Source organism: Malaclemys terrapin, chromosome 1 (assembly GCF_027887155.1).
Source record: "Malaclemys terrapin pileata isolate rMalTer1 chromosome 1, rMalTer1.hap1, whole genome shotgun sequence".
Lineage (NCBI taxonomy): Eukaryota > Metazoa > Chordata > Testudines > Emydidae > Malaclemys > Malaclemys terrapin.
The window spans coordinates 61,002,331-61,026,937 of NC_071505.1; the positions used below are offsets into that span (position 1 = coordinate 61,002,331).

The 24,607-nt window shown below is 43.7% G+C and overlaps 1 protein-coding gene across 1 annotated transcript in view; it reads right to left on the reverse strand.

The window, feature by feature from the left end:
• PPM1H (protein phosphatase, Mg2+/Mn2+ dependent 1H) overlaps positions 1-24,607 on the reverse strand; it is a 208,252-nt gene that overhangs the window by 75,043 nt on the left and 108,602 nt on the right. The window contains exons 3-4 of the mRNA XM_054025431.1: positions 19,419-19,763; positions 6,391-6,503 (exon numbers count right to left, since the gene is read on the reverse strand). Coding sequence (XP_053881406.1) covers positions 6,391-6,503; positions 19,419-19,763 — 458 coding nt within the window. The remainder of the gene's footprint in view (positions 1-6,390; positions 6,504-19,418; positions 19,764-24,607) is intronic.

Consider the following 24,607-nt stretch of genomic DNA (forward strand, 5'->3'; position numbering starts at 1 on the left):
AATGCAGCACAAAACGGTGATACTTGCATTCTCTGATAAAATGGGCAGATCCATGCTGGGGCCACCATGAAAACTAAAGGAACTTTTGTGGCAAAGAGGGCTAATCTCTTAATATCATTCTGATGACTCTTATGTGATATTGGGCAACTGTTACACTGAGTCAGCCATCACTGTACTTGGCTAGTAATCAGCAAAGAACATCCATCCATTTCCTGGTTTACTATCCCTCTATCGCTAAACTACTGACTGACTTTAAAAAAAAAAAAAAAAAACAGCAACAACAACAAATAAACCCACCAAAGCGAGGCAAAAATGAACTTAACAAGACTTGTATCATTTTTTTAAAATTAGAAGTTACTCTAACAATACACAATTAAATAATTCTATTTGAATTAAGTGAGCAGTGAAGTTTTACTGTCTTTTACAAAGCAGCTATTCAGATACTCTGGCCTGGTGACTATAGATTGTGTACGTAACACTGGTATGCAAAGTGCAGTGTAATAGACTGAGACCAATATAAACTGGAAACTTTATTGAATACAAGACCAATAGTGCTGCAGTCAGCTACCCAGATAACCTTGCATGAATGTTGCTGAATATCCTTCCTGCCAGCACTCATTTCACACAATGTTTGAAGGGAACCAAATAGATGGCTTGACCTTGGGACCTGTACCTTTAAAAGGAAAGCACTGAAAGACTTTCTTTTCATTTTCCCTTCCCCCATGGAGGTGAAAGTGTGCCAAGTAGGCTGATGTTTAGCTTAGAGAGAAAGAGACACATTAAAAATCTTTGGCCAAGGTTCAGATATAGATTTTCACTGTACAAGAAGGTATATTTATGACAGAATCTAAGTATGACCAGGCCCACCAATTAAAGAGCGGAAGTGGCTCTCTCTGTAGTTTATCAGACTGTGAAGATGTCACCTCATTTTTAGTAGGATGCTGACATCATATTCAGTTACTGTAGAACTGTGACTCCTTGGTTAGCAAAAAAATTAATTATATCATTGACATTAGTATTATCTGCTAAGGACACAACATCATGCTCAATAAGAGTACATCACAAAACCTAGAATTAGCACAGTTTTCCTCCCTTCCATACCCAACTGAAAATGTTCAGCTTGGGTAAGCCTACTAGTCCATGCAGAAGTGAGCTAGGGCTGTACCAGAGGACTGCCTGCTGGTAATTTAGTAATATGGTAATTAAAGTCTTTTCATGATGTAATTACATATCAACTACAAAGGGACAGCTGCTATACAACAGTGCCAGGGTACATGGCATGAAATGATTAGATTTGAGAAGCTTTAGTGGTTAAACTGAATACCACAGACATAACTCCAAAGTGTAGTTAGCACTGCACAACCCATTATTATTCAAGTCTCACGCTTAGTCTTTCCTTATTCTCATTGTGATAGTAACAGTTTCCTTCATTTACCTTGTTTCTATGATACCAGAAAGCCTTTTAAAACCCACCTTTGTAAACTCCTGCTGTTTTGAAATTGCACTGAATTTCAAGCCTAGGTCTATTTCAGGACAAGAGAGTCTGTACAAATTAGATCTATCTTGGTACGTATAAACAACGAGGAGTCCTTGTGGCACCTTAGAGACTAACAAATTTATTTGGGCATAAGCTTTCTTGGGCTATAATCCACTTCTTGTCATCTGTTGGGAATGGGCCACATCCACCCTAACTGAATTGGCCTTGTTAGCACTAACTCCCACAACTTGGTAAGGCAACTCCCATCTTTTCATGTGCTGTATATTTATACCTGCTAACTGTATTTTCCACTCCATGCATCTGAAGTGGGTTATAGCCTATGAAAGCTTATGCCCAAATAAATTTGTTAGTCTCGAAGGTGCCACAAGGACTCCTCATTGTTTATACTGATACAGACTAACACGGCTACCCCGCTGAAACTTAGTATGTATGCAGTTCCAATCACTGCACATGTGATGATCTTCTATGTACTGTATTCTAGCCTATAGGAAACAGAGCTTGATTTATTTGTAGATTTTTACAGAGAGAGAGCGAGAGAGAGCGTTAACATGCAAGTGAATAGGGGTGTGCGAGAATGGGAGTTAGAGTGGCATGAGAAAAACTGAGGGAAAGCTAAGTTAAATACATTAGTTTTGCATTTACTTCTGGAAGTAGTGAGGAATTTCTTTTCTCTTGAGAGAATTCCACAATGTAGATGCAGCACCAGGAAAGAAAAGTCTCCCACTTATGTTTGATAAGCCTACCCTTTTAGTTTACAATTTCTCTGTTCCCGTTTTCATTGCAGTCATTCATATTTGTTCAAAGGAGTTGCAAAGTGGGTGTAAACAGCAACTATTCTGATTTAGTAGAATTTTGTACCCACTTTCTACAGGCCAAAAGGACCACCAAGGTGTAAGCCAGTGGAGAACCAGTATTTTTATTAGCCATGTGACAAATTATGTCCAATTGTCCCTATGTGGATATGCCTTAAGTTCCTGGCAATAGGCAGGCACTCTCTCAGCTGCTGCCATCTTGGTGATTGGCACCTGACTTGAACCTGGTACTCTTACTTCTACCTTGCAGAGGTGTGAGAAGTATGCATCAGGTGCTTGAGACACTCAACTCAATCTAGAGATTTTAAAGCAGTAACGAGCTTTTCCAGCAAAACCTTGCATAACTTTATTTGTTGGAGATAGTTGTTCAGTTTTCAAAGATCTAGAACTGGATGCAGGAGATACCATGCCAGTCAAAGAGCGCTCCCTCTCTAGGTTCTGAAAAGGCCTCTAGCCATTACTCAGCACGACAAACGTATTGTGATGGCCCCATTGGTACAGATAAAAGATCCAACTGCCAGTGATTTGAAAAGGCCCTATTCACTCTATGGGCTCCTGGGATCCAAGGAGGTCATATGCACTGATGTATGATTGGCAGCAACTCAACTCCAATCCATCAGACCTATGATTGCTATTAGACTCAGACTTTAATGCCAGAAGGAACTATCATGATAATTTAGTCTGACCTCCTGCACATTGCAGGCCACAGAACTTCAACCATCTAGTCCTGTAACAGACCCATAACCTCTGGCTGAATTACTGAAGTCCTCAAATCTTGATGTGAAGACTTCAAATTACAGAAAATCCACCATTTACACTAGTTTAAACATGCAAATGACCTGTGCCCCATGCTGCAGAGGAAGGTGAAAACCCTCCAAGGTCTCTGCCAATCTGATCTGGAGGAAAATTCCTTCCCCACTCCAAGTATGGCAAATTGTTAAGACCCCAAACATGTAAACAAGACCCACTCACCAGACACCTGGGAAAGAATTTTCTGTAGTAACCCAGAACCCTCCCCATCTAGTGTCCCATCGCTGGCCATTGGACATATTTGCTAATAGCAGACATGGATGGATGGGCCATCTGCCACAGTAGCAATCTCACCATACCATCCCCTTCATATCAAGCTGAATCTTGAAACAAATTAGTTTTTTTGTCCCGAGTACTCCCCTAGGAAGGCTGTTCTAGAACTTCACTCCTCTGATAGCTAGAAACCTTCATCTAATTTCAAGCCTAAACTTGTTGATGGCCAGTTTATAGCCATTTGTTCTTGTGCCAGCACTGATCCTTAACTTAAGTACCTCCTCTCCCTCCCTGGTGTTTCTCCTTCTGATATATTTGTAGAGAGCATCATATCTCCCCTCAGCCTTCATTTTGTTAGGCTAGACAAGCTAAGCTCCTTAAGTCTCCTTTTGTAAGGCAGGTTCTCCATTTCTCTGATTATCCCAGTAGCCCAATTAGTTCCCTCTCTATTCCTATGCTTCCTCTTCTTCTGAGCATGGACTTTGGAGGGACCCCAAGGGCACTCAGATCCATCAGAATTCTCAGTAACTCAACTCAAGTGAATAATCAAAAATCTCACTTCCCGTTCAAAATCTTGGAACATCTCATATTGTTCCCTGCTGGATCTGAGGACTTAGTTACACAATGCCAAAAGGATCTTCTGGAGTAAGCCTAACACCCAGAGCACCTCCCACCCCAATAGAAAAATTCTACTCAGTTCCGAGAACCACCAAGGCCTCCTACATAAAGAAGGCTTTGAGGCTGTGGTCTATTCTCACTCAGGTCTTGATGAGAAAGATACAGGGGCAGTACACTCTGTGATGAGTGCTCTCTTCTTTCCAAACACTTAAGGTTTGGGAATGATGGTACAAAATTAAAATCACTGCAGAGCAAAAAGAACACCTCAAAAAACCTTTAGGGGCAGTCATACAGGGTTTTACGATATCAAGGTACCTGTTCCAGAACAATCTGCGGGGCAGAATAAAAAGCAAAGCCCTCTCCAATAAGATCACATATGACATAGTCAATGACTGCTACTTTCTAATCATACTCCTTTAGTCATGCAGAAGGGAGAATTCTAGCTGATTGAGTGAATAGCTGAAGTGACAGGAGCTGAATTCAGGATAGTGTCTTCTGAGCTTTACTAGTGTGATTAAAAAGGGTGCCCTGTGTCTGTAGTCTGCCTAGAGAAATTTAATCCTGGAAGCAAGATCTAAAAGGAGCTGATGCACAGATTTTAGTTACAAAAATGTTAGGACTGACGATCCCAGTTGCTTCTAAGTCTGAGCATGTATTGTGTGAACACCACTAGGAAGTGCAGAAGACGAGGAGACTTTTGTTCAGATTGTAAAAGACAACACCGTAATTTCTCCTCTAACTTAGCCAGCTCAATGGAAGAGTCAGAGATCCAATTTCTTATCCATAGAGCTAGCAGAAACCAGCTGTAATTGTTCTGAATACAAGGCAAGAGACATTAAGAGTGATGCAGCTAATATTTATGAGGACTGTTTAACTCTAGTATCAGTGTGATGTAATGTGTATGTGCATGTCACTTATTTGTTCACCTCAGGGGTGAAAGTAAAGCCGAAGACTTACCAGTACGGTGGCTGGGGAGGTGGGGGTCAAAAGGGGCAACAACGTTAAAGCCGCGGCAGCGCTTTAAGCAGGGCTGCCGACGGGGGGTGCAAAAGGGACAGCTGGATACAAGCCGGTACTGGCCCATACCGGCTTACTGTCACCCCTGGTTCACCTTGGCCTGATGCTGTGTGTCCAAGGGGGATCTGAGCTTCACATTTTAGTCTCTTTTGTGAACATGGAATTAATGAGTAAAGCATGCAATATCTTGTTCCAAATTCAATGTGTGCCTACAAACATCAAGAAGAATCATAGCACTGGCATGCAGAGACCTGGGACAGTGTGCACAAGAGATTATTCTTGCTAGCTGTGAGATTTCTGGGCCTGCTGCCCCCTTAAAAATCGAAAGCTTCTGAGCAGCACTACAGCTGTTCTCTCACTATCTTAGTCACTACATGCATATACATAATGAAATTGTGAAAAATATATACTCACCAGCATGCGTGTGCACACAGAAGTATAGATACATTTTTCTTCTTTTAATGACTTTCTGTCTAATATTAGGGCTGCCTACTCCCCTTTTCAGGCTTATGAAGTCTTGCTCCATACCACCCAGAGAATAGCCTTCTTCTCCTCCCTACTTTTCTCAGTTTGTTCTTCTTTCCCAATATGACAGGGCTGCTGCACAAACAGCAAAAAGACTGGAAATCTACAAGGTCTCTCTCTCTCTCTCTGGGGGTCATGTGGGGAGGAAAGAGAGAGTGTTCTAGTATGTTCCTGGTTTTGACTTATTCAGAAGACTTTGAAAAACAGCTTTTTCTCTGTGATATTTCCAGTGGCCAACATTTTATAATTATCATCATCATTATTAAATAAAAGGGGGTAGCTAAATGACCTGAATTTCCGAGGAGTCCATCAAGTTTCAGTCTGAGGGGTAGGTGAATATCTGAATCAGGATTTATTTATTTAATTCTATCCTAAGCTGTTCATATGCCAGTTACAAAAGCACTAACCAAATCTGTCATAACTGACTGGCTCTGAACCCATCAAGGATTAGCTAGGAGATCCTTCAAGACTAGGCTGGGGGACAACAGCAACTTCTAGTTCAAAATGTTCTTTCAATTCTCATAAACAAACACAGAACCATTTCAAACAGTGGTTAATAAAAAACTTCCACTAGAACACACAGTAAATGATTTTTTATTTCACACTGCACAAGAGCCATTGAGTCATTTAGAGCCTGTTAATAAGGAACGGCAGAAAATTCAACTTCTCTAAACACCACTCTTATCTGAATAGCGGGCTTACGTTAGTTTTAGTTTCTATGAAATACTTATTGCAACTGTTCAATATAAACAGTAAGGCATATTATTACTACTCTTATATGAATTGAGATGCATTCCAACCAAGGAGCAGGGCCCCGTTGAGCTACTTTGCTAACTGCCTGTTGCAAAGGAAATAATTATTTTTAGGCAAAAAAGCCTAGAGATCAGCTTTGCTTACCTACTGTCACCAGCATTTGCCACGTAGAGCTTCCCCAGCATATACACAACAACAAGGGCTGTGCAGCCACCAGATATACTGTAAACAGTCCTCTCTCGCTCTATTTGTAAATCCTAAGGAAGACAGAAGAGAGTTTATAAAATAGCTTTGCAACTGGCATTTGGGAAGAGAAGATTTTCATTAAAACCTTACATATTCGTATTGCTAAACCAAAAGTCCTGTTGAGTTTGTTTACTTGTTGCTGCCACAACTGTATATTCAGAGAAATATTGGAACATCAAAGAGCAATGTACATAGGGCCCAATCCTGTTTGTTCCATGGATAAAGTAACCTGGCTAATATCGTGCCAGGCATAGCAGAACCAAGTGTAGTGCTACCCAAGGAGGCCATCCTCTGACTAATATTTGAATTACACTCTGGTTTCTGTTACATTCACAATTTCTGTTACTGCCTACAAATCAATGCTGAGGAAGAAAATCCAAAAGAAATCAAATCTTACAGTCTTTTGTCAGAGACATACACACGTATATACACTAAAAATACCTATTTTATATCATCTTTGCCATAGACAAGTTTTAAGTTGATATCCCGCCCCCCTATGAATTTTTACATTTTTAGCAAGCTACAAAGTATTTCAAAGGAAGCAGAAATTTTTAACCATCAAAATAATTTCAACCCATAAAGTGGATTTTCAAGGCATTTCCAAGTATGTTAAAACGGTTTTATTCACTGGCTTTTTATAATGATCCTTTTAAAATCTGAAATCATTGTCTGTTTCCTTACCCATTTTCAGTTTGGCGTGCATATGCTTTGGGACTGTAAGGATGACGGCATTTATGTTTTATTTCGTTTTAATAAGATGACTTCAAAAATATTTGTTATGATGCAAAAGAGGGATTACTACAATGAGCCTGATTTTTCAGAGAGTATGTCTACACTACAAAATTATGTTAACATAAGTTATGTCGATGTACAGACACCACAGTAATTAAAATCACTTTTGCGTGTCCACACTCCTTGTGTCAGCAGTGCACCTCTTCACTACCTGCATCAATATAAGAGCAGAGAGCAGTACACTCGTGCATAGCTATCCCACTGTGCAACCTGCCACCCCCTAGTGCAGGGTGTTTTGGGAAGGGTTTGCAATGACTCATAGGGGCAAACAAGTTGCACAGGGGTGCCTGGGAACATGATTTCAACATTCCATAATGCAGTTTTCTCCATTGTATAATGTTTCCCACCTCTTTTCTAAAGCCCCATAAACCTGTGTGCATGCCATCTGAGTGAGAAGAAGCATGAATCCTGCACAGCTCTTTACTACTATGAAGAGTGTTGCAAGTAAGGGACGTCTGATCCTGCAGTATTTGCAGTGTCACCAGAGGAGCTGTGGGGGACATGACAATTCCTTAGAGGCTAGATTGCTGTGGGACACAGGAAAAAATAATTCAAGGTTGTTGGCGGTGTTCACAGAGCAGCTGAAGATGGTGGAGCACCGGTTCTGGGCCTAAGAAACAAGCACTGACTGGTGGAATCACATTGTCATGCAGGTTTAGGATGACAAAACGTGGCTGCAGAACTGTTGGATATGCAAGGCCACGTTTCCGGATCTGCGTGCAGAGCTTTCGCCTGCCCTCCGGCTCAGCGACACCATAACGAGAGCTGCACTGACAGTGGAGAAGCGAGATGGCGATCACTGTGTGGAAGTTTGTAACACCAGATTGCTACCAATCGGTCAGGAATCAACTGGAATTGGGAAAACCACCGTGAGGGTTGCTGTGATGCAAGTGTCCAAGGCCATTAATCACATCTCGCTACAAAGGACTGACACTCTGGGCAACGTGCAGGACATAGTGAATGGTTTTGCAGTAATGGGGTTCCCATACTGCGGTGGGGCAATAGATGGCACACACATCCCTATTCTGGCACCAGACCACCTTGCCAGAGAGTGCACCAACAGAAAGGGCTACTTTTGTGTGGTACTGAAAGCAGTGGTGGATCACTGGGGAAATTTTACCAACATCAGCGTGGGCTGGTCAGGGAAGGAGCATGACACATGCATCTTTAAGAACACAGGCCTGTTCAGAAAATTGCAAGCAGGGACTTTCTTTCCAGACCAGAGGACTATCACTGCAGATGTTGAAATGCCAATAGTGATCCCTTACTCCTGTGGCTCACGAAGCCCTGGACAGCTGCAAGGGAGCGCTTCAACTACAGGCTCAGCAGGTGCAGAATGACAGTTGAATGTGCCTTTGGCTGTTTGAAAGGCCGCTGGCACTGTCTACTCTTGAGATTAGACTTCAGTGAAAAAAATATCCCAATGGTTATAGCTGGCTGCTGTGTCCTTCATAATATTTGTGAAACAAAGGGAGAGAAGTTTCTGCCTTAGCGAAGTGGCTGTCTGATGATTTTGAGCAGCCAGATACCAGAGCTATAAGAAGAGCTCAATGTGGAGCTATACAGCTCATGGAGGCTTTGAAATACCATTTTAATAGTGAGCCACAGTTATGTGTGCTGTTTTAACGTGCTCAGCCTTGCATTGCTTTTTGGCACCCCAGTATGAACCTTGTAATGAGTGCCGTGTGTGTAGCAATATAACATTGCATATGCAGCTATTGCTATTAACTGTGAATGATGTCAGCCCCAACCAGCATATGCTGTAAATTAATAAAGATGAATTAAGTTTCCATAAATAGACTTTTATTACAAACCCATGCAAACAGACATGTTTATAATTGAATTAAACTTTATAAATACAGGGGAAAGAACTGTTGAAGGAGAAAGAACAGTCATTTCCATTTCACAAACACGTACACCAACCATGTCTCTCACAGGTCAGTGCATGTGCTGCTATGATTGCCTGCACTCTCCCCCAGGGTGGAGTGGTAGGCATAGTGCAGTGACCCCGGATGCCACATGGAATGCAGTTCTCTATGTGCTGCAGAGGGAGGCGAGCATGGAACTGTTGAACCTGAAGGTCCACAAGAGTCTACAGCATGTCTGTTTGCTGCTTGAAAAGTGCTAGCATCTTCTGCTGCGTGTCCCTCTCTGTTCTCTTTTCCACTCTACCTCCATCCATGCTGTCTGCAAGGGTATTGAAAGCAGCAGAGGCTTGCAGGATCTCTTGGAACATGCCATCCTGCGTCCTCTTCCTTCTCCTTATCTGGCTGTGCCACTCTGCTGGTGCGGATGCAGAGATCCTCAAGGCCACATTTCCAGCTGCAAAAGTTACCATGCACAGAGGTACTATTGTGAGTGTATTCACAAGATAAATTGAAAAACTTGATATACTGCATTCACTCCCTTTTATCCACACAAGTTGTAAGCACTACATTCTCACTTCTCTTTGAGATTCATAAAGCAGAGCGGCAGTCCCAGCGATGGTGACGGAGGTTCAGTACGTTGGGAAAATAAGCAGCGGGGATAGTTCACAGGCATGAGTATAGGACAACTGAGTTGAATACTGGCACTGTTTTCCACAGGTGGTGGGGATTTTAGCTGAACTTCCACTGCTGAGGGTAACAGTAGGTGAAAGGGAATAGCTCCTGCAGGCATCCGGCTGTAGATCGGGGCCATATGCTGCTAGCCTGCACGCTGCAAGGTGCCTGCTGAAATAATTGTTGAGAGGTTTGGGAAAGTGTCTGACCACGGCAGGAGAAATAAGGCAGCCCTCCCCAGAAACCTTTGGCAGAGGATTGCAGACTGCCTTCACAAAAGTTTCCTTGAGATCTCTATGAAGGATTCATGGGACAACCTGGTACACACAAAAACTATTCTGCAGAACCCCCCCAGCAGCTCTACTTCCCCTCTATAGTTAGACAATCTGCTTCTCACTCTACTGGTGATTTCACTACCTCTTCTAGCATAAGTTTAAACAAAAAAAAAAGTAAATGAACAGATGTGTCCCTGCAATATCAAAGCAAATTGTATACTTACCAGAGGTTCCTTCCCTTGTAACAGGCTCTCCTGTGCTGGACTGTAGGGACTGCCCAGGAGCCAAAAAACAGGTCCTGGCTTGCTGTACCACTGGATCCCCCGGTCGCCTGCCCCCCATACGCCTCCACCTCACTGTTCACAGCTGGGGCCTATGACTTGGGCTTCCTGAAGTATCCATGGTGCTCTTGGGGGTGGGGTGGTGTCTCCACCAAGGATGGCATGCAGATTTTTGTAAAAGTGGCAGGTCTGTGGCTCTGCACCAGAATGACTGTTAGCCTCCCTGGCTTTCTGGTACGCCTGTCGCAGCTCCTTGGCTTTCACATGGCACTGCTGTGGGTCCCTCTTATAGCCCTTCTCCCCCATGCCCCAAATGAGCTGCTTGTAAATAATGATGTTTCTACAGCTGGATTAGAGCTGTGCCTGCACAGCCTCTCCTTCCCACAGATCCACCACCTCCTGTGCACTCCAGGCAGAAGCGCGTCTGCAGCGTGTAGCCAGTATGGTCAGCTGGGCAGTTGCTAGGTGACCTCTCCATGTCAAGCAACCAGGAAATGAAATTTCAAAAATTCATGGGCCTTTAAAGGGGAGAGACGTGTACCTGGCTGATGGGCAGCGGAGTTCAAAACAGTGACCAAAGTGGTCATGCTGAGGCATTGGAGGACACCGCCTGGAAGCCACTGAAGTCGATGTATGTAATGCAGTGTCTACCTTACATTACATACATACACTACATTAATACTGAGCGAATTACACCAACTTAAGCACTACACCTCTCATGGAGGTGGAGTTAAGTGAGTGCAGCGCGCAAGTTACATCGGTGGGAGAGACATTTTAGTGTAGACACTCGGAGTTAGGTCTATGTGAGCTGCCTTGCATTGACCAGGGCTGAGAATCTGGCCGTTAATAGTTTCATAGATTCCAAGACCAGAAGGGATCACTCTAGACTGACCTCCATAACAGGCCATAGAACTTCCCTGAATTAATTCCTGTTTGAGAATCTCTTTCAGAAAAATATCCAATGCCTGGGATGGAGAATCTACCACAACTCTTGGTAAATTGTTCCAAGAGTTAATTATCCTCACTGTTAAAAAATGTACACCTTATTTCCCATCTGAATTTGTTTAGCTTCCAGCCATTGAACTGTTATACCTTTCTTTGCTAGATTGAAGAGCCTGTTACCAAACATTTGTTCCCTTTATAGATACTTATAGATGGTGATGAAGTAACCCCATAACCGTCCCTTTGTTAAGCTAAATAGAGTGAGCTCCTTGAGTCTATCACTATAAGGCATGTTTTCTAATCCTTTTATCATTCTCATGGTTCTTCTCTGAACCTTCTCCAATTTATCATCAACATCCTTCCTGAATTGTGGGCAAAAGAACTGGACACAGTATTCCAGCAATGGTTGCACCAGTGCCAAGTATGGGAGTTTATATTACCCTACTTATTCCTACTTGATATTCCTGTTTATACATAAAGTTTGCATTAGCCCTTTTGGCTACAGCATCACAAAAGGAGCTCATGTCAGCTGATCATCCATCATGATCCTCCAAATCTTTTTTGGAGTCACTGCTTCCCAGGATAGAGTCCCCGAGTGTGTAAGTATGGCCTGCACTTTAATAACACCACTAATTCTGCAAACAGATACATTGAAAAAATGACCATCTTTTTTTCCTTACCAGTTTTGACAGTGACTCATGTAGCCATCTGTAGATGCAGGGACAACTTCTGTTCAGAGCTCAAAATTTTACTACTGTGACGTGCCAAAGTCACCATGGTTTGTTAAATGAAATGTGACCTCAAATTGTGCCCACATTGCTGGATAAGGTATTTATATGTTATGAAAGATAGCTAAGTCTCTGTATACTACTTGGAAAATCTTTGTCACAGTATGTATGTTGCATTGACAGAGTATAGAATTCTCAACTGCTCAGTGTCTCTGAAGCACCGTAGAGGGATTCATTTTGGGTAAAGCCCCTGGGGCATGAAACTTTCCAGATTCTCTATCTACAGTAACTGACTTCCATGAAAACTTGCACATCTCAATAACTCTCTCATTTCCAACTGTGACAAGGTCAATCTTTCAGTGAATTTTTGCAACCACCTCACAGCGAGCAAGCTGCCTGCATCCCTGAGAGCCAAGCAATATTGTAATGGGACAAATCTCAAGTCTTCTCTGCCTGAATTTCACCCAGTGCCACTCCCTGAGATGCTCAGGTATTGGGAGAACTTTATGCTCCAGTCTAAGAATTGGATCTATGTTCTTCCTGGCTGGTGAAGGCCAGTGGGGAAACATCTGTGGTAAAAGATTGCCACCACTGCCCTTACAGAGAGCTGGCAGCCATCTGCTCTTAAGAAAACATTCTGCAGCCTTTGATCAACCAGCTGTCACTTGAGGTGGAGAGAATAACCCTTTCTGGCCACTGTTCCACCTTCCATTCTTCAGACAGATTGCTGAGAAGGTTCTGGTGAGATAACCCTCACGGTGTCTCTGTTATCCTTGATCCGTGTCAAGTCAAATACAGACTGGGTTTGGCATAGATTGTGTTGGTTACACCGGATGATCTCTTCCTGACAGTGGATGCAGATCTGCGTAATTTGAACTTCAATACCTGATCAGCTGCCTTTGATACCATCAACCATGATATGTTGCTTGGCTTGCTTGTGCCACCTAGTGGGGAACAGATGGAGCTGCTCTTAGATGACTGTTCTTTTCCCTTGGAGTGGCCACAGAGGGTAACTGGTGCTCTACCTAAGGCCTCCCATTTGAGGTACAGCAGGGTTCAGTTTTTTTACCCCTCTCATTCAACATATCTATGATTCAGCATGTGTGGCAGTGCCTTCAGTACACTTTTCACACCATACAAGCCTGACCCAGTTCTTGGCTGAACTTGGGACACTAATGTGGGCAAGCTGGCTAAGGTTCAGTCCAGACAATACGGAGGCGATGGTAGATTAGGGAAAGCATCACGAGAACATGACAGAGACTGTATTGGCATCTTTCAGTGGTATCCATCTGCTATTTACTGCCCGACTTCACAACTTCAGCGTGGTGTTAGATCACCATTTGCTTTTAGAGGATTAAAATTACAGCACTCAGCAAGAGAGATGTTTAAATTCCACAAGGTTGTGACCTAGTCTCTTGGATATGGACCATTTTCCATGTTTTGCCACTTTAACATCTGCATTGTCCATGAGGCTGTCCCTAAAATCCCTTTGGAAACTAAAGCTGGTGCACTAGGCTGCTGTCTACTTGTTAAGCAGAGTACCATACTAGAAGCACAGGCCATTAGTGCTTCATGAACTAGCCTGCCTGCCTATTGGTTTCCAGCTGGAGTTTCATGTTGGTTTTAGTCATGATCAGAAATGGTTTAGGACTGTTACTGTTAAAATTAGATGCTCAAGCTGAAGCCATCTCTGCTAAAAAAGAGGGAGGGGGGCTTCTGGCAGACACTTTCCATTAGGGCTCCTCAGCTCTGGACCTCATTGCCATTTTGCTCCAAAACTGTCCATATATGTTAATCTCCAGGACACACTGCAAAGCCCATTTATCTGTTCAGGGTTGGGGGAGGGCTGTGGAGAGGGTGGGATAAGGATCTTTCTAGGGGGGGGTACACCTGCATTTTCACTTTGACATCCTAGGCAGCTGGTGCTTCTCCTGTGTGTGGGGTTTGCTATGTTGGTTGTACAGATTTGCAATTTAAAGTGTTTAAACCTCCAGAGCCTGAGATAACCATCTATTTTTGTATGTAAATCAAAACTTAATTTAAAAAAGAAAATGGATTTTTGTTTGTAGCATGGATGTGCCAAAACAGTTGTAAGAATCATCACAGGGATGCTATTTATAGTTTAGGTTGCATTGTCCTGACCACAGTGCTACAGGAAAAACTGTTAGAATACAGACTCACTTAGCCAAGCCAGACAACCATGAGCTAATACTGTCAGAGTTGTAGTGTAGATGGGTCACAGTATAAGACCAATAAAAGGGTATTTGTTCATTCATTGCCTGGGCCTCGCAGTTCCAAAAAAGGGAAGGCCAAGCAATGCTAATCATGGCCTCCAAAAGAACAAGCAATCTTTCCGCTTTGTGCAACAACTCTGTCCTGAGCAGAAGTTTAAAACAGAGTAGCGATACCTATTCCCCCCTTCAATGAACTTGAAATCCATTAGTAAGACTCAGAAGTAGGGCTTGTAAAAAAGTTTGATCTTGACCCAATTATACATGGTTGTAAACATCACATATGGATTCATTTGCTTTTTAGGTTATCAAGCAGATGCAAGTCTATCTGTATAGACCATCCAGAAAGTAATGTCCTGTTTCTATGCAGGTTCCAGGCTTCTCAGTCTCCCAAAAGAAACATGGGAATTTATTTAATCTACATTAGAAGGATGAAGGGTTGAGGTAACTCTCTTGGGATTTGAACTTGTGGCTCCAGGAGTGATGCTAAAAAAACCCGATATTCTGAAATATAATGTTTGCATCACCAAGTCAACCCTCCTCTTATTTTGTCAGTTATTTAAACAATGGATTCTTTCAAGTGTTTCCACCATTCAAAATGGCAGAAATATGACGACATATTCTCATCTCTCAAGATCGTCACCATTTTGATCTGTTACAAGAACAGTTACTATATTTCATCTACATGGAATACAAATCTTAGTCCTGATTTAGAATCTCAAGTTGAATCCAAACCTGGTTCTGGATTTGAACACTACCTCTTCAGCCCATCTGTTATTTTAGCAGTAAGCCAGCTTTGTATCACTAATTTTCACCCCAATATAACAAAAACAAAAAGCTATTAACTAAGTCATGACCTGAGAGCAGGATAACTGGGGGTGAGGATATACCTTTCAGATGGGAGTGTACTCTGAGTGGCACTTTTTCTACATAAGGCTGAGTGTGGAGTGGAAGCTCTTTCCTTTAATCTCTCTTTAAAACAAAAAAAGAAAGACGACGTAGATGGCTCACCTGTGATGCACAAAGCGATGCATACACCCCCAACAGGTGAAATTCAGATAAGCCCCCTTTTGCTCAGTTCAGCAAGCTAAGTTTGATGTAGTTGAGTTTGATTACATTATCTGAGTAGCTTAATATAGAAGAACACTTGGCAATACCCTTCTAGCTCCCCAGGACATGGCTTATAAACCACTCAGGGTTTGCCCAGACTACTGTTTTGGGTTGTACTATAACTCGAGTTAACAAATATAATTGTAAATACTAACAGTGAACACTCAACTGAATGTGGCCTGGAATAAACATTTGTGATCTCAGGTTACAACATGGAAATAAATTAACACATTTGTACTCTAGAAAAAAAACAGACAGGAGAGAGGTTAGTAGTTTAAATAGCTGAGTAGGGTAACAGCCTTCCATGGAAAATAAACAGGGTGCCATGTGGTTTACTGTGTGGGGGTGTGGTAGAGTGAGCACTCTCCAGAAGAAATCAGATTTGACAGACACTGGAATTATTAATTGAGTTATGACTAAAAGGGAGTTACATAGGGTTACCATTCGTCCGGATTTATCCGGACATGTCCTCCTTTTGTGTGCTAAAAATAGCGTCCGGGGGGGAATTTGTAAAGCACTCACAATGTCCGGGATTTCCCCCTCCCCTGGCAGAGCAGAGCGAGCGGCTGGGAGGGCTGCAGGAAAGTCCCGGGCTGGACTCCGGAGCAGCTTCCTCCTCCCACCCCCCCCTCCCTGCATTCTGAGCCGGCCGGCAGCTCCTCCTCCTGCAGCCCGCTCCGGCAGCCCTGTGCAGGGCCAGGGACCGGGTTTTGTGTTCTGCTGGGGAGCTCAGCCATGTGTCCGGCTGGCACAGAGCCCAACACCCTGTTCTGAGCAGCAGGGTAAGGGGGGGCAGGAGAAGGGACAGGGAGGTTCTGGATGGGGCAGTCAAGAAACGGGTGGGGGCTTTTGGAGGGGAGTGGAGAAAGTTTTGGGCAGTCAGGGTACAGGTAGGGGGTAGGGTCCTTGGGGGCAGTTGGGGGGGGGTCTTAGGAGGGGGCAGTTAGGGGACAAGGAACAGGGAGTCTTAGGTAGGGGGTGGGGTTCTGGAGGGCAGTTAGGAGCAGGGGTCCCAGGAGGGGGCAGTCAGGGGACAAGGAGCGGGGGGTAGGGGGCTGGGAGTTCTGGGGGGGAGCTGTCAGGGGGCAGGAGTGGGGAGAGGGATCGGAGCAGTCAGGGGACAGGGAGCAGAGGGGTTTAGATGGGTTGGGAGTTCTGGGGGGGCTGTCAGGGGGCAGGAGTGTGGAGAGGGATCGGAGAAGTCAGGGGACAGGGAGCAGAGGGGTTTAGATGGGTTGGGAGTTCTGGGGGGGCTGTCAGGGGGCAGGAGTGGGGAGAGGGATCAGAGCAGTCAGGGGACAGGGAGCAGAGGGGTTTAGATGGGTTGGGAGTTCTGGGGGGGCTGTCGGGGTGAAGAGTGGTTGGATGGGGCGTGGGAGTCCCAGGGGTCTGTCTGTGGGTGGGGGTGTGGATAAGGGTTGGGGCAGTCAGGGGACAAGAGGCAAGGAGGCTTAGATAGGGAGTGGAGTCCCGGGGGGCAGTTAGGGGCAGGGGTCCCAGGAGGGGGCAGTCAGGGGACAAGGAACGGGGGGAGGGTTGGGGGTTCTGGGGGGGCGGGAAGTGGGAGGGGCAGGGGCGGGGCTAGGGCGGGGCTCCTCCCGTCCTCTTTTTTGCTTGTTGAAATATGGTAACCCTAGAGTTACACTGAGTCTGACACTTCAGGCAAGACCTAATTAGCATTTAAAAGGAGGCTGGGCAGAAAGGAGTAATGGCACACAACACTCCAGGGGAAGAGAAGAGTTGAAGGCCTTCTATTAGGCAGTACCTGAAGGGATGTGCAAAGAGGGTTATATGTACCTACCCAACACTCTATCCAGGTTCAAAGGGTTCCCGTGAAGCGCTGTGTGTTGCAGGAAAGACAACCGAGAATTGTGCCTGCCTACTTTAGGAATGCTGTTTTTTGTTAAACATTGGGTGCAATGATACATTGTGCTACTAAGGAACCCATGTAAATAAGCTAACTCAAAAGGGTTGGACAAAACACGGATGAGGTACTAATACAGAATGACCACAGTGATATCAAGGAGGCTCACACCGTTACTTCAGAGAGCGCCAGGCGTATAAAGAAGAAGGACAGAGTTAGAGAGGTAGGAGGAGTGTGTCAGCCTTAGAAAGGCTGTTACATAAATCTCTCTCTCTCTCTCTCTCACACACACACACACACACACACACACACACACACACACTGCAGTGTTATTCTTAATTATAAGCACAAGATGTTATCCAGACCTTAGACTGGATATATTGTATTTACTCCTATTTTTTCCCTAATAAAACTGCTTTTTTTAATTAGAATTGTTATTGTACTGGGGTAACCACTGAGAGCCATTCCTGGAGACAATGATGGAGAGGCAGAAGTGGGGGTAAAAGGGCCCCAGCTTACAGCATTTTATCAAAGGCATGGGGCAGGAGATGCTCATTCTGAATAAAGCCTACCACAATGCCAGCTAGTGACATGGAGAAAGACAAATTGCCATGATTTGTGTGCACAGTCCCTAGCACAATGGAGTCCAATTTTCAGGCAGGGTCCTCAGTGCTATACTAAGCCATGTGCATTTTTTATGATGTTGTGGTGTATACTTCATAATACTAATTTAAATATAGTTGATTCTGTGCAACTTCTATCATCGTGTTGTGTAATAGTAAAAAAAGATTTGTAATAAAAATGTACAACATATTTTACAGTGAATATTTTCAGTTGTACGGTAGTTTGCAAAAAGCTTTCTGATTCTTTGGGAAGGAAAGCACTACACAAAAAGCTAATCATTGTAATTACTGTACTTGAGTGCAGAAATGAAACAGTTCTTTTCTGGAATGACTGCTGCAGTCTGCCAATTAGTCGCATGTACTAAGACTAATTCACATATATGAGGAAAAACTATGATTGAGTCCTGCCTTTGTACTTCACCTTGAGAATAAAATCTCTGGGAAATGCTTAGTTTAAAACTTTTCTGCACAAAGAGGAAGCTTTTTTTAAAGACATAGAATATAGTCATTTCCTAAGGCCTGATCCCACAAGCACTTACCAGGCATAGTTCTAACTGCTAGGAGCGCTCTCAGGCGAGCAAGCACTATGCGTAGTGGCAAGAGTTTGCAGAACCAGGCTCCCGCAGGGGATATCCACTCAAGGGTGAATCCCTAGCTCCACTGAAGTCAAATGGAAATTTTGCCACGGACTTCAGTGGAGCCAGAATTTCACCCCAAGTATTCATGTGAATAAAGCATAAATGAGTGGAGGGGTGAGGCCCACCCCCGCAACAATGGGCCAGGGTACAAAGCTACTGTGCAGCCCCTATTCTAGCCTATGAGCTAGAACAACCGCCATTGCTTCTCCACCCAGATGCAGTGGGTACTGGGGCTCTTCCCCTGGTCCACCCGCAACCTGCCAGAACATGGCCTCCTACATCAGCCCAGGCAGGGCTGGTGCAGAGACCCTGCCTGTGGCATGAGGGGTACAGATGCATCCTCTGTGCAGCTCTTTCTCCCACACCCCCTCTACAGGGCCCGAGGCCATCCCACTGCACCAGGGTAAATTTCACCATTTTTTATTAGGAAACATACAGACTAGCGTAAATAATTTATCTCACCATTGAAAGCGGATATCTACTATTGTGGAGCAATGTAGCTTTCTACACAATACATCTTTTTTAAAAAACAGCTTCTAAAAGCCATGTCAGTAAGATAGACAACAATGTGACAGGAAGAATGGTCCAATGGTTAATGCAGCTGCCTGGGACTTAGGAGACCTAAGTTCAATTATTTGTTCTTGTATAATCTTGGGCTAAGGAGCCTCTTTGTGCGACAGCTCCCCATCTGTAAAATGGGGATGATAGCACTGCCCCACTCACAGAGGTGTTGCAAGAATAAGTACATGAAAATTGTGAGGTGCTCAGATACCACAGGACTGAGAGCCAGCAAATACACACCTAATTCTAGACTGAACAGGTGAAAAGAAAGTCATCTCCCCCAACCCATGTTACTCATTAAACTGAGTAACAAGTAGTCAACAGCACTGAAATACACCTACCATTTCTTTGAATGCGCTTTCAATAGCTCCAGTAACAAGGCTCTCATGTTGGATCTTCTTCTCTGTAAAGAAGCGTGTTGGAGGGGTGTTGGGTGAGCCCGGAGCCCCAACCCCCCCACGCAGGGAGGCTGCCCTGGTTAGAGTTCTGCTGTTAGTGACCATGCTTTCTGGCTCCTCTCCTAGGCAGGTTGGGGGAAGGACAGCAGAGTTCTTCAGGATCTCCACAATCTCCTGCAGCTGCTCCACAATATGGTGATGAAGCAGTTTGGATGCTACAACAGCTGCCCCAGATCCAGCATGTCCGTCAAACAGTGACCAGTAGTACAAATTGATGCCATCATTTTCCTGTTTATGAAAAGAAGAAAATCACAATGTACACAATTATCAGTGTTGTCAGTGACCCTAGCACCACTGACAGGTCAGCTACAGTCGTTAAGGTGCAACTAACTGTTCCACGATACAAAGAGTAGGTTTCTTTCTGGAAAGGAGAAATATGTCATGTCACTTGGCTTTTTTTTTCATCTTCTGAAAAGGCTGACAAATTTACAGTCTTCAACATACTGCACCAAATATGTCCAGGAGGCAAGACACCTCTGGGATAGGAGGCTAGTTAAATATGCCACTGTATCTTTGCCATCTCTCTCCCTTGTGAATGACAAATGGGCCACTTGCAGTGAGGCTAGATACTTCTGCATTGTTTCATTCAAATGTAACTTTTCAGTTCTCATTGTGGAGATAAACATCAAATCTCACTTCTTTGCTGCTTCCATCAGTTTGCTGGTTTATAATTTTACAATCTTTTTTTTCCTCTTTTGATAAGGTAAAGACACTGCTGGAAATGATATGGCACATACCTTCATATCATTACATCCTGCATGTTCTCTGCAAGTCACAGGGCAGTAATATATATTTCCCAGATCTTTCTCTTTTTTAAAAAATGAATGATAGAAAAATACAGCAATAAGAAATTTGTGCTCCTAAGTCACTTTGGCACATCTGAAAATCCTACCCTAAAATCACCACTCAGTACAGCACTTCAGCATGTGCTTAAAATTAAGTCTCATTGATGCCAACAGGACCTAAGCACCTGTGTATGTGTTTTGCTGACTCAGGGCTTAATTTAAATTGACAAAAAGAACAGGAGTACTTGTGGCACCTTAGAGACTAACAAATTTATTAGAGCATAAGCTTTCGTGGACTACAGCCCACTTCTTCGGCATCCGAAGAAGTGGGCTGTAGTCCACGAAAGCTTATGCTCTAATAAATTTGTTAGTCTCTAAGGTGCCACAAGTACTCCTGTTCTTTTTGTGGATACAGACTAACACGGCTGCTACTTTGAAACCTTTAAATTGACAGACACCCACAGGCAATGTGATTATAGCCACAGCCACTGCTGTGATAGAGATTTACTTCATTCGGTCACAAAGGGGAAAAAAAAAAATCCCCCTCCACCCCACCACAAACAAGCACAAGGCCTACACACAACTTAAGTCCCATAGGATTTGTGCTGGCTTGCTACACCAGGATGCATTTTTACCCAAAATGAGCAATGAGTCAAGGAGCACCAAGATGCAAAGGCGGCCATATGAAAAACAAAAAAACTTAGATAATTTCTCAGAGGCGTGTCACAAATCAGCATGTCAAGAAAGGGCAGTCAATCTGAGCTACTACATCCCAATCCTAGCACAAAATCCCCTTTGCAATATCACATGGTTACCCCATCACCGTAAATTCTTGCAATTCAAAATGCTAATGAGCTCTATTGCTGAAATTAACATTTCATTATTAATCCTAATGCTGCTCTAATTGCATGCATCTTTCAAGACATGAATTATAAAATGATTAAGTAAACCTCTCTCTATCTGGTTACCTTCCCTGGACCTGAAGAAGAGCCCTGTGAAGCTCGAAAGTTTGTCCCCTTGCATCAACAGAAGTTGGTCCAATAAAAGATATTACTTCACCTACCTTGTCTTTTTCTGACTATGACTTTTTCTAGCTTAACAAAACACGATGAGGGCCATACTTACAGAATGGGAAACTGCCTCCTGTAAAGCAGTGACTGAAAAGGACTTAGCGGTGAATAGTGGACACGCAACCCAACATAAGCGCCCAGTGCAATGTTGTCACAAAAAGGGTTAATTAATTAATGGAGATATCCTATCTCCTAGAACTGGAAGGGACCTTGAAAAGTCATCAAGTCCAGCCCCCTGCCTTCACTAGCAGGACCAAGTTCTGATTTTGCCCCAGATCCTTAAGTGGCCCCCTCAAGGATTGAACTGAGAACCCTGGGTTTAGCAAGCCAATGCTCAAACCACTGTGCAACCCTTTATGTACAAAGAGGGGAGAAGTGAGTAGGAGTAGAGAAGTGATATTACCCCTGTACAGCATTGATGAAACCCATACTGGAATACTGAATCCAGTTCTGGTGTCCACGTTTTAAAAAGGGATTTTGAAAAACTAGAGAAGGTGCCAAAAAGAACCACAAAAACAATTACAGGGCTAGAGAAAATGCCATATAGTGAGACATCTGAAGAGCTCAATCTGTTTAGCTTATCGAAAAGAAGAGAGGTGACTTGATTACAGTGTATAAGTATGTTTAAGGGGAGAAAAAAACCCAGATACTAAAGGGTTCTTTAATCTAGAGGAGAAAGGCATAACAAGAACACATGGGTGGAAGCTGAAGCCATACAAATTAGAAATAAGGCACACATTTTTATCATGCAGGGTGATTGACCACGGAAACAAACTATCAAGGGAGGTGATGGATTCTCCTATCTCTTGATATCTTAAAATCAAGGCTGGCTCCCTTTCTGAAAGATATGCTTTAGCCAAATGCAAAGTAGGCTTCAGTCAAACCAAAGTTATGGGGATCAGTACAGGGGTAACTGGGAAAAATTTAATGGAATGTGATATACAGGAGGTCAGATTAGATGAGCTAATGGTCCCTTCTGGCCTTAAATTCTAGATATCTGTGAAAGCAACATCCCATCCAATCTCATTAACTAGAAATACGGGGTGAAATTCAGGCATCTTTGGCTTCAGCGGGACCAAAATTTCACCCATGGCTTAGAATCACTCAAAGTTCACACTAGTGCTGGTTGAAACAATTCTTTCAAGCTGTTTTTCCATAGGAAATTGGGTTATTGTCTGCTTACCTTGGAAAAGTTTGATATTTTGTAAAAAAACAAAAATTAACAAACCAAAAGAAATATTTCTATTCAAAATGGTGCTGTTGGCCTCATGGAAGTTGTAGTTTGAGTTACTTATGCTCCCATTCTCCTCTGTAGGCCTGGCTCTCTGGCTGGACTATAATTTCCCATGAAGTACCGTGGCCAGTGACCCCTATCACAGATGCCCTTCCCTCACAAAGAGAGGAGAAAGTGGTGCATCTTGGAAGATGCAGTCTGGCCAAAGAGCCAAGACCATAGAGGAGAGCATAAGGCACCTGAACTACAACTCGCATGAGACTAGGTGGCTCCATTTTTTAATAAAAATACTTGTTTTTCAGCTGAAGTATTTTGGTTTTTGATATTCCAAAAAGTTTAGAGGGTTTTGTCAAAATTTTCAGCAGAAGCCCTCCCCCCCCGGCCCTATTCTGACTAGCTCTAATTCGCTCTTTAAAGGAGATCAAGTATTAACACCCATACTAAGTCATTAAGACCTGTGCAGAGATGTCCACAGCAGACCACATTTTGCCTCTCCCTGTTTGGCAGTTTGTGCTTACATTTTTTTTTTTTTGGGCCATTTACTGGTGGTGTAATTCTTCGTCTTCAGTTACCATAGGAAGGCTCTGGTGGCTTTCCTCCTCTGTCTGCTATAGTGGGAAGGTGCCAGGATGGGGCAGAGAGGAGAAGAACTGCTGCCTCAGGTGATTTAGGAGCAGAGCTAGAAGTTCTACTCCTGAGTCCACAGCAGTGCATTGTGGTAGCTATCTCATAGTGCAACGGGCCACAGGGTCCTTTGGGAAGGGTTTGCAATGCCTCATGGAGCAGGCACATCGTCACATGATGTAGGTTTCCCAATCCCATTATTCCATGGGCATCCTACTACATTGCCAGCTGCTTTTCAACTGAAGGTGTGGGGGGCGGGGGGAGGGAGGAAGAGTGTGTGACAAGGAGTGTGTGTGTGTATGGAGGGGGGGAGAGAGATAGTGTGTTTGGGGGGACAGAGTGTATCAGCATGCCATCTTGTAAGTTCAGACAGCGGCAGGAAGCAATCAGTCCTGAGGCAGGGGGAGCGGGAACCCCCCCGACATCAGCCCCTGCCTCCCTCTCTGAGCTCTCTGCATAGCAATCTCTCTCTACACACCCCTCTGTGTTCAACAGCACGAGCATCCCACCTTAATGGTTTGCTTTGTGTCCCAGAGCAGATCGGCACAACATGCAAAGGCTGTCAGAAACGGTGCTTTGAAAGGGAAGGGGCGCACGTCTCCAAGGCAGCAGACTTCAAAACAATGAGCAGAGAGGTCACTTGAGGCATTATGGGACAGCTCCGGAGGCCAATTACAGCGCAGAAAGCAATCAAGTATCTACACTGGCAATAAAGCATTGGAGCCTCTGTGCAAATTGCCTTACGACTCTCAGCGAAGTGTTTTTTTTTTGCAGCACTGCAACTGAGAAGTTTCTGCGCACAAAGTGGCTTGACAGTGTGTTCCCGTCTGCAGTTTGAGCGCAAAAAGCTGCTTTACTGTGCAAAAACTTGCCAGTGTAGACAAGTCCTTACTCTCTTTGCCTCAGTTCCCCACCTGTAAAATGGGAATAATGGTAGTTCCCTACAATAGAGAGATGTGAAGATCAAAATATTGAAGATTATGAGACATTCAGATATTATGGTAATGAGGGCCAAAAAATACTTTCTTCTGCTGCTGCTTAGTGACTTGGTCACATATTTTTTTATTTCAGTGGCTGTCACAAAGCAAAGCTTTGAGTAGCCGGAATGGCTAGCTAGTTGTTTTTGTGGCAGGATAGTGAAAGAGTGAAGCACACAGTTCACAAACAAATTTTTTCCCTGTGAAATTAGCTTTAAAAATATCGGTTCAGTCTGTTGTATTCTATAAAGTAACCGTCTCTCCAGCCGGCCTCTCTCCCTCCACTTCTTGTTTGGCTGGTCAGAGTCCTTCAACTGGAAATTTAATTAATCAAAACACAGTAATAATAATATGAAAAAAATCGAAAGTGTTTCTTTTTTAA